General features: G+C 33.1%; 1 protein-coding gene across 2 annotated transcripts; it reads right to left on the bottom strand.

Annotated features, from left to right (window-relative positions):
- On the bottom strand, positions 1–7,330 carry LOC131942516 (transmembrane protein 256 homolog). Of its 2 annotated transcripts, XM_059302426.1 has the most exons (5): positions 7,041–7,330; positions 2,342–2,379; positions 2,200–2,241; positions 1,432–1,512; positions 1–765 (listed from the first exon to the last, which is right to left on the bottom strand). In XM_059302426.1, exons 1-5 carry the CDS (start codon positions 7,234–7,236, stop codon positions 622–624), a joined length of 501 nt encoding a protein of 166 aa, XP_059158409.1. In that variant the 5' UTR covers positions 7,237–7,330; the 3' UTR covers positions 1–621. The 2 variants fall into 2 exon arrangements, with proteins under 2 accessions (XP_059158409.1, XP_059158415.1); XM_059302432.1 differs by lacking the exon at positions 2,200–2,241.
- Between the last annotated feature and the right edge of the window lie 3,156 nt (positions 7,331–10,486).

Genomic DNA, 10,486 nt, shown 5'->3' with positions numbered 1-10,486 from the left:
TAATTTAACAAATTTTATTGCCAAGGTTTAATCTAAAATTTTATCTCAAAGACATGAAGTAATGGTCTCGCAGAAACAGTCATACTAAATTTGAATTTCAGAGACACATCAACATCACCATTTCATCATTCACATCCACAACAGTGCTAACAAACAATTTAGAAGTCAACATACACAAAAAATCCACTTACTCCATCGTATTCATCCAGCCAATAAAAATATTTGTACACAAATGAGAAAGAAAATGACTGTTCTTAATAAACTTAAAATTCACCTTTTTTTTACAAAACATTATATCTATAACACTGGTACATCACCCTAATGATTTGACCAGTTTATTATTTTTAAAAAGTACTATAACTAAATGAAAAACTATACTGCATTTAAAAACAATAGGAATTAAATAAAAGATTTAAAAAGTTAAATCGTCAATGATTATTTCTGTTGTTTACGATTAAATACAGTAAACTTTTTGTCATTGTCGCAAAAAATTTAAAACAACTGTTTCTCTCTAAATGTAATCTATAAAAATACTGCAACTAAACTGCAAAAAAATATTAAAACTATAACTGCACAAACCAATCACAACATTGCTTAAAGACATTCCTTCTTCAGCAAATCTCAGAGGGCCATGGAGGCCCAGGCAAAGATAAGCAGGAAACCGCCATAAGGTGTCACTTTTCTAATGCTCATGTTGTTTGTGATGGCGTGGTAGTAGCAGCTTCCACAGAAGAGAACAAGACCGGCTGTCATTAAAGATCCACTCTGTTGATTGGAATGTTGTAAAGTCAAGTTCTCCTTCCAAACATGATGGTCTATGGGGTAAGTGAAGTAGAGTTCACCTGTTTCTGTGACTTCCGCATTTGAAGGGATAGAGTGGTCAGCACTATGCCCAGCCGCCTTTACTTTTACTAACTTGAGCTGGGCGGACTCAATAACGTCCTACTCACTTGAACCTGGATTTGAACTCCAGACCTACAGGTTAGCAGTCTAACTCTCTACTGCTAAGCCACTCAGTCCCTTGATTAGAATGTTGACACATTTATAAAAGCTAATCTTAAATAGCACAATCTGGGCGCAGAAGTAGTATTTGTCTATCATCAGAAACTTTTTACTTATAATTATAATTTTAATACATATAATTATACAAACAGAAAACAGAGCCTGGCCTTATCTTTTAAATAAAGAAGCATTAAGTTAAATTCTGTTTCTTTAGATTTCAAAAATTTAACATTCATTTAGGGCATGTTGCTTTACATAAAAACTAAACTATAACTATTAATAATTTTTTTTAAAAATCCAAAAAACTAATCCTATCATTAGTGTTTGCTTTAAATTACCTCAGCTTAAAACTAATAAGACTTTTGACTGATGTGTACAAAAACTATGAATGATATAGAGTAACAGCAGGAAAATGAGGTTTGAACTTACCAGTAACGGCTTTCTGGTTAATGGTATTGCTAACAGAGCAAGGGTATGGATAAAGTGGTACTTGTTGGCGATTTCAAAAGTCTGAAAAAAAAGAGTGTATATCAATAATAAATGATACCATCAATTTTCTTTGTAATGTATGGTTTAATGTAAATAATATTATTGGGGATTATATTGAATAATATGCTTTGTTTCAGTTGTCATATAACATAATTGACAAAAGTTTGATTACAGTACAATGCAAACAATGTGCTAATTTAAAGTGATTTCACCCATACATAATTTAAAACATTAGCTGTATAATTATAAAATATAATGTTTAAATTCAGAATGTTAACAACAAAATAAAAAATAGCAAAAATTACAGATTATGAAATTTAAACGATAAATATTTTAACACAAAATGCAATAGAAAGTTTTAATTAGAAAATTATCTTCCTACTTCTTTTGTTTCTTTAGAAATGTTAAATAAATATGTTTATTATTTGAAAATTATTTTTTTCCACATTATAAAATATTAAATCCAATAAAGGTAAATAATCCAAATTTTCCAGCATTTTAACAGTGCACTCCCCTTAAAATCAAATCCAATTTATTGTATTCACATAAATAAGATTAAATTGAAATTTTTATAAAGCCAGAAACATTGGTTTTTTTAATTATAAAAAATGGAAACAATAATTAAAATAAAGTTCACTGAACAACAACATTTAAAAAATTATTTTCTTTTAACCAAATTTTTAAAAAATGTGTCAAAATATTTAATACCTCCCTTCTATAGTGTGATATATCTGTTTGATTAGTAGGCTGCTAAAATGACAAAACAACATTTATTTACAGATTTCCTTTTATTTCAATCAATAAAACTACTTAAAGATTTATCAAGCAAATTTTTAAAAAGTGAACTTACTTCTTTCAAGCGTTGATCAACTTCCTTTTGACGAAAAACTAAAGAAAAAAAAAGATAGTCATTTTTACAATTGAAAATTATTACAACTAAACTATGATATTCAAAGAAAGTAGGAATTTGTTTTGTAGAATAATATATTACCCACTAGAAGAAAATATTGACTGAATAAAAATAATAAAATTCTATATTTTTAGCTGCATGAGATGATTATTATGATCTTTCTTCTTTATCATACAGGCTATATATTTGTTCTAAATGAAATTATATTCTCTTGAATTATTTAAATATTTACATTTCAAAAGACCTTTTTATAATATGTGCTTCATCATAAACAAGTAAACATTTCTTTAAAAGAAAACATGCTGACTAATGAGCACCATAAAACCAAAACAAACAAACATGCACAGCAGAGGAGGCCCATTAGCTGGGAACAGCCACTTTTCTAGGAGAGACAACTCCAAAATCAAACAACTGCTGCTTTGCAGTTTGTTCTTGGTTGGACAAAGGCTATAGAAGCAAATCCAAAAAGAAAAGCAGGCTAAAATCGGAGTCAATGGCCTCAAAGGCGCATAACCAGTTGACACCTATACTTAATTGTGTTGGAGGGGATCCCTTCCAAAGCTAAATTCAAGAACAAAGAAGATGAAGAAGAAACGTGCACCGTAATATAAATTTGAGGCTTATTGGTTGGGTGACTATTCAAATAATTAGTTATTCATGAAACCTGGTAATTGCATTACATGAAATGCATTTAAAAAAATTTGAAACTAAAATTTTGATTAACGTTAGTAAAAATGTAACAAATAATTAGAGTCACAATGGTGATTTGATGTACAACTTAAGAACTAAATATGATTCATGCCTGTGGAAACATCAATAAAATAATTTGCAAGACATTTTTTTTTTCAAGTTTGTTCTTATTCATTATTTGTGTTCACTTAAGAGATGAAAACTGTGATCCTGTAAAATAACAAGTACCCCAGTGTGTTATTATTTATGATTTAAAATTGATTTTCAATATCTTGACAAGATACTTAATTATACTTTTTATATCGCTGACGTAAAAAAAAAAGGTTTCAAAGTTTTGGCTGTTTCAATTTTAACTGTAATTCGGTGTAACTTACAATTTAAAAAAAAATTTCTTACTAATCCTTCACCTGGTTAATTTTGGTAACAACATGCCACTGCTGTGGTACGCGAATGATACTACTATGGATACCCTATGACAGAGCTGTAGCTACTTAGTACCAATGCTGTGGGTACTCATTGCTGAAGCAATGGGTACTGAGTGCTGAAGCCATGTTTACTGAGAGTTGAAGCTGTGGTTACGTAGTGTTACGGCTGTTGGTTCTTGGAGTCACTGCTGTGGGTCCTCAGTGTTGAAGCTGTGGTTACTTAGTGTTACTGCTGTTGGTTCTTGGAGTCACTGCTGTGGGTCCTCAGTGTTGAAGCTGTGGTTACTTAGTGTTACTGCTGTTGGTTCTTGGAGTCACTGCTGTGGGTCCTCAGTGTTGAAGCTGTGGTTACTTAGTGTTACTGCTGTTGGTTCTTGGAGTCACTGCTGTGGGTCCTCAGTGTTGAAGCTGTGGTTACTTAGTGTTACTGCTGTTGGTTCTTGGAGTCACTGCTGTGGGTCCTCAGTGTTGAAGCTGTGGTTACTTAGTGTTACTGCTGTTGGTTCTTGGAGTCACTGCTGTGGGTACTCAGTGTTGAAGCTGTGGTTACTTAGTGTTACTGCTGTTGGTTCTTGGAGTCACTGCTGTGGGTCCTCGGTGTGGTGCTATGGATACTTGATAACATTGCTGCGGGCACTCAGCCACTGCTGAGGGTACTTAGTGCTTAATCTGTGGGTGCTCAATGGCACTGCTGTGGGTACTCAGTGTTGAGGATGTGGGTACTCAACAGCACTGTACTTTTCTCAGCAACCTTACTATATTTATCACGTGAAGACTGTTCTTTAGCCGTTGCTTGACGTACTTTTTTACCGTCGTCATGTTAATGATGGCCACCGAAACCTTGATTCCATTTCTCTCAAAATTTCATGGTAATTTCAGAAACATATACTTACAATATTATTTCTGTGTATTATTCAACAATACTGATCTAGTTTTAACATTGGAAATTAGTGTTGGATACAAACTTGCTATTTGTACATTTTTTTTGCCTTATTGCTGAGAATATAAAGCAGTACTACTGTAGTTAATATTATTATTGTAAAAGCACTCAAACTTTTTTCAACTAATAGAAAATGATATGTTATGTCCAACTAAACTAATATCATTAGTTTAAAAAAACTATGCAAGGTAAAAAAAAAATCTTCAAAAAAAATAACTTAATCTAGACAACAGCCAACTTAGCCTGCCATGTATTTAAATAGAAAGAAAACTAGCAGATGACACATTTCTGCTGAATGGTCAATCATTGCATAACAACACACCTCAAAAAACTAACCCACAAATCAGTCATAGCATCTTAGCCATTTAAAAACAAACACATTTCTTCACAAATCATTTTCTAGGGTACTAATTAATTTTGATAATTAGATTTCAAGAAATGGTATTATTGAAATTAAACTTAAGGGCCTAAATAAAGGTAAATAAAATTAAAATAAGTCATAGTGTAAAGTTCCACAGCCGATCACACATAGCGGAAAATTCTGAACTTCTGACTTTCATCGGGTTCTATTTTGTAACCGTTTCAAACAGAAACAAACCGAAAGTACTATATTACTCCTCTGCCATTCTACTCTAATCTGTATCAATCATTTTATATTCCTACGCATAGAATTTGAGAAATTCAAGTTTTAGTGACGTGCAATTTGCGATATTTCCCCCTCTCTTTTTTTTTCCTGCAGCCACCTGAACCGGCTTGCGTAACGATCATATTTTATACGTTTTAATCCAATTTTAATAACTAAAATAAATATTTTACACTTTTAAACGTGTTGTTGATTGTATTATTAATTAATAGATTGCAAAACCAAATAAGAAACACTTTAATTAAATTTATTAGCTACACATTATGGATGACACAGTGATGACTCAAGGGCAGAGGCGTAGCGACATTTCCCGGCGCCCGGGGACATACTTTCAATTTGGCGCCCCCCTCGGGAGCAAATTTTCGATTTACACCCCCCCCCCTCGAACTTTTCATTTGCACCCCCACTAAGGTCGGCGCCCGGGGACATATGCCCCCCCCCGCCCTCCCTCGCTACGCCTCTGCTCAAGGGACGCAACTATAATAATCATAACAAAGGGACGTAACAATCACTAACAAGACATAACGTAACATCTGCTTAAATATGCTTGTATGCAGAGACACAAACTAGATTTAGAAGAAGTAGATTATCGAAATAATTTAAAACAACAGAAAAATTATAAATTATATAGATTCTAGATCCGTTGATTACGCAGCGAGGTGAAACTACCCAAATTCACCTCTCAATAGAGTCAATAGAGGCTTTGGGAATTCATGCTACAAAAAAAATAGTCCTTATCTATCGTATGTACAGTTTCCCGCACATATTGTAGAAACTATTTATAGTTAACCTAGTTATAAAAGCTTTGATTGGTTGGTTTTATTCGTCTTATCTGGGACATAGTGCTTTTCATCGGGGGAACTAGAATCGCCTACTATGTCATACCTCGAAACTTAAAAATTAAAAAAACTCGTCTTCCAGAAGAAGAAAACAAAAGAATTTGACCTGGATATATTTAGAAATGGACATGTGCACAGCAGATATCGGTAGTTTTGTATAAAACATACAAACAAATATTATACGAAGCGATAAACTGGCGATGACCGTACCTGTTTTAACCATGCGTGGAACTTCACTCTAGTTAAAAATCAAAGTAAGCATGCTACGTAAATAAGCTATAGTCGGTAAAACTCCATTTTAGCGTATTTTATTCCCCGCTTCACGTTCACCTCCAGTTGAGCGTATTTTATTATAAACACAACCGAAACACACAAAAACGTCAGGAAAACACTAGATCTACTTATTTTTTTTAATGAATGTGATTTTTAATTAGAAAAGGTAAAAAAAAACAACATAAAAAGCATTAGAACTGTTCCAATTAAATATCGAATCTCGTGTAATCGTCAGTGGGAGAAAAATCCTTACACGGTCGCGGGTTCACCGTGAGTTCACATTGACATTGAATTATCAGCATACGTCATAGTTCGGGCAATTGCTATTTGAAATTGTGTTGGCCTCAGTTTTGTGGTCATTGTAAGTTCATTAATGTTTATTTATAGTATCATGCCTGGGAGATACTTGTAACAATACAAACTTAACCGACTTGCAATTGCGAGTTAAGTTTACGTACTTCACCCATTGCCACGAAAATTCTGACACACGAACATTGCACATTCAATATTCTAAATTTGGATTTTTCTCAAGTTTTAACAAAACTAAATGATCAAAATCTAAAACAAAGTCAGTCTCTTTGTTTTTTTATTCATTTTTATTAATTTGTTAAAACACAAATACAATACAAATAAATGAATCATTTTTCCTAATGTTTTGGTGTGTTTCGGTTGTTATAATAAAATACGCCCAACTGGAGGTAAACAAGCAGCGGAGAAATAAAATACGCTAAAATGGAGTTTTACCCTATAGTCTATAGGGCCTATTATTATTATTTAATTTTGGTTAGATGGCTTACAAGGTGTAATTAATTGTTAATGCGCAACTTACCGTGAGAGCCATAAGCACCAAGAGCTACGGCTATGGCACCAGAAATACCGGCAACACGGAAAAATATCCGTGCTGTTGGAGGGATGCCGATCATTTGCACCTCTCGTACTATAACTTTCTCAATTTCTTTCCGGGGGAAAAAAGAAGGTACCCACTTTCCCACTGATGAGATGACAGACTGAATTTGATCAGCCATACGCTTCAAAATAGTTTCAAAGATGCAAATCGGTGCTAACCTTGATTCTTCGTGTTGTATTTTACATGGGATGAATGTTTACAAAAAGGTTGAAGGAATTGCCAGATCAGAGAGATGCCAGAAAGGTAAAATTAAATTAATACTTAATTTGATTAAACCATATTGAACATATTATTATTATTATTACCTATTATTATTATTATTATTATTATTATTATTATTATTATTATTATTATTATTATTATTATTATTACTAGTTATGCTTTATATAATCAAGAGCTAAGAATTAACCTATATTGGATAACTATATAGGGCCTAATGATTGTTATAAAAGTTATCTGCTTCAATCATAGTTTAAAACAAAACAATGTAAAAGCCAACAGTATTCAGACCTATTTATTTCCATATGGTTATTTAATGATAGTTGGAAAATCTAATTCAAGTATTTGGTTTCTTTTTTCTTTCAACTATGTGATTTTTAAAAAAAATTGTGTTTTCTTCTGCAAATATTTATTAAACATTTTAAATTATGCCAATTTGGTCACAGTGTTTTTACTTCAATGTAAATAAGAGTAGTGTCCCTTTACTTTTCCTTGAGCTATATAATATAATATAAATAATAATTATATATATATATATATATATATATATATATATATATATATATATATATATATATATATATATATATAATATATATATAATACTTATATGCCTATATATACGCTGTATTAGTAGACCCTTTGTGCAAGCATATGCATGTATGCCTATTATAAGATCAGTAAACTAGCATAAATTCCCGGTAGTGATTTTTTTTAATACGGAGTCACCAATAATAAAAAACGTTACGTTTTTGTTTTGAAGATTTTTACCTCCATAACTCTCCCCCTTCACATATCGCCACAGGTAGGTAGGAAGTTGAATAAATATTGAACAAGAAAATAATAGGCATTGTGTCAAGCGATTATCGCCTGTATCGTTGTGATGTGAATGCTCGTGGTAGTGGTATTCTTTAAATGGTAGTAGATCGCGTCAGGTCAAACACGACCCTCTCGCAGCAGCCCTAACAATCATGTATAAATGTGTAATTTAGTCAATATAGGTTTTTTTGCGAAAAAATTATCTTAGCGCTTTTCTCTGTGTGCGCATTTTTCTGTTTGCGTTTTTTCTGTGTGCGTTTTTTTTCTTAGTGCGCTTTTTCTGGTTGCGCTTTTTTCTGTTTGCGTTTTATTCTGTTTGGACTTTTTTTTTTGCGCTTTTTTTCCGTTGCGCTTCTTTCTGGTCACCGAAAACGGTTACTTAAAATAAACAGGGGAGGTAAAGGAGGATACGTTTTCAAATTAGAGTATATTTTGTTATTCCCCCTAGTTGAAACTAATGATATTTCTTAGCAAGACTATCTATTTGTGTTTTTCAACTATGTTTATTTTGTAAACTAATTATTAGCATTCTTCTCATTAAAATAAGAAATTCTGAGCTAGACAAACATTCCTAAACACAGTGACACACATACACACACGTAGCAAATTAATTGTGTTGAATGAAGCTAATTTAGTTTCGGCATGCCCAATAAAATTGAGAAAATGTTGACTCATCGCAACAATCGAAAACAAATAACTTTTATTTTAGTTATATAATGAAACTGCCACACAGTTTTATACCTTAATGATAATAAAACCATTTGAAATGCAAATTCGACCTAATAGTTTGCTGCGTCAATTGCACCTTTGAATATGGTAACTATAATCACAGTTCCTATAATTTCTTTACGCTTCTCCGGGTGGTAGGGGGGGGGGGGTCACTTACAATTTCCAGAGCGAGGGGCGGACACTGGTTAAAGTACATTTTCTATATAAATTATATATTTGTGTATTTCTTTCTGAAGGTTGGGGGGGGGGGGGGGTGATAGGAACCTGCTGTTTTACACAATTTCAGTCACCACTTACAAACACACATAATACCGTTAGGTAGGCCTACTTCTAAAATTTTCTAAAAAAAATAACCATACTTTTAACAATAGTCAACCCGAGTCATCATTTTTAATAAAAGTTGGAACGTGGAGTATATAGGCATTATTTACCCAACTAGGCCCTATTTCTTACACGTATGGTACGTAGACTTAAGGAAATCAACTGCCCCATATCCCATATACACAATTAATAACATGTGTGGCCCTCCCAGTAGTAGCTTGACGTCTTTACCATCCCCACCCTGAGACCCCACTTTTGCTACATACGATTTTAGGCTTAGATTTCCAGATAAAGACATTTGCAATAGATATTTTACCAAATTTAATATTTAAGAAATACTATAATTTACTTTTAAACAAAAAAATATATTTTTATCAGCAAAGATAGAAAAAAATACCACACAGAATCACCACTCGTTGGATAATTAGTCTGTCACCGATACACTACATGTGTTATACAGTGGCGTAGCGAGGGGGAGGGGCGGGGGCAGGGGGTGCGGACCGCACCGGGTGACACCATTTAGAGGGATGACACCAAGGCAAAAATAGGAAAATATATAGAGAAAAATGATAATTCCACTTAATTAAGTGATTAATTCAAGTGTTAAAAAGTCTTTTAAGAGCAAATTTGACAAATCCCGACCAGGGTGGAGGGGTGCAAATCGAACGTTTGAGGGGGGTGCAAATCGAAAATTGGAAGTTTGTCCCCGGGCGCCGGGAAGGGTCGCTACGCCTCTGGAGGGTGACACCATTAAGTGCCCGACCTCGCTACGCCACTGGTGTTATATAAATGTTATATCACGAAATGTAATAACCCAGTAATTTGATAAATCACATTTTAGTCTTTTTAGTAGCATGCTATACTTCCAAAAAATTGTATCATAATTTTGTTGTGATATAATGCTAATACAAAATAAACGCTTTTCATATTATTATAATGATATACAATTAATACTAATAGTTTCGCTGTCCGTGTATCTATCTATCAGTGTATCTATCTATCTATGTATCTGACAAGAACGCTCTAGAGAAAACACAAGGAAATTAAAAACATGCATAGTAATTCGAAAAACGAAGTATGACGCGGTCACATTTAGCATAGAGTAGAAAATAATCTCAAGCCGGAGAGTGCACACAGTAATATGACGTCATTGATTCTCGAGTAAACATTGAATAAAAAGGCAATTTTGTCTAATCTAAATGGTTTGCTGTGAAGAGTTTCTTGCACACAATTCTTCGGGTAGAGTAGAAAATAATCTCAAGCCGGAGAGTGCACACAGT

This window comes from Physella acuta, unplaced genomic scaffold (assembly GCF_028476545.2).
Source record: "Physella acuta isolate Inbredline_101_S28 unplaced genomic scaffold, ASM2847654v3 ptg000036l, whole genome shotgun sequence".
Lineage (NCBI taxonomy): Eukaryota > Metazoa > Mollusca > Gastropoda > Physidae > Physella > Physella acuta.
Note: the sequence above shows the minus strand (reverse complement) of the source record. Positions and strands in the feature narration are given on the sequence as shown.

Coding starts and splice junctions, on each gene's coding strand:
- LOC131942516 (XM_059302426.1), bottom strand. CDS start 7,236: ATGGCTGATCAAATTCAGTCTGTCATCTCATCAGTGGGAAAGTGGGTA. Junction 2,380..7,040: donor TGGTGCTTATGGCTCTCACG/GTAAGTTGCGCA, acceptor TTTTTTCTTTAG/TTTTTCGTCAAAAGGAAGTT. Junction 2,242..2,341: donor TTGATCAACGCTTGAAAGAA/GTAAGTTCACTT, acceptor TTGTCATTTTAG/CAGCCTACTAATCAAACAGA.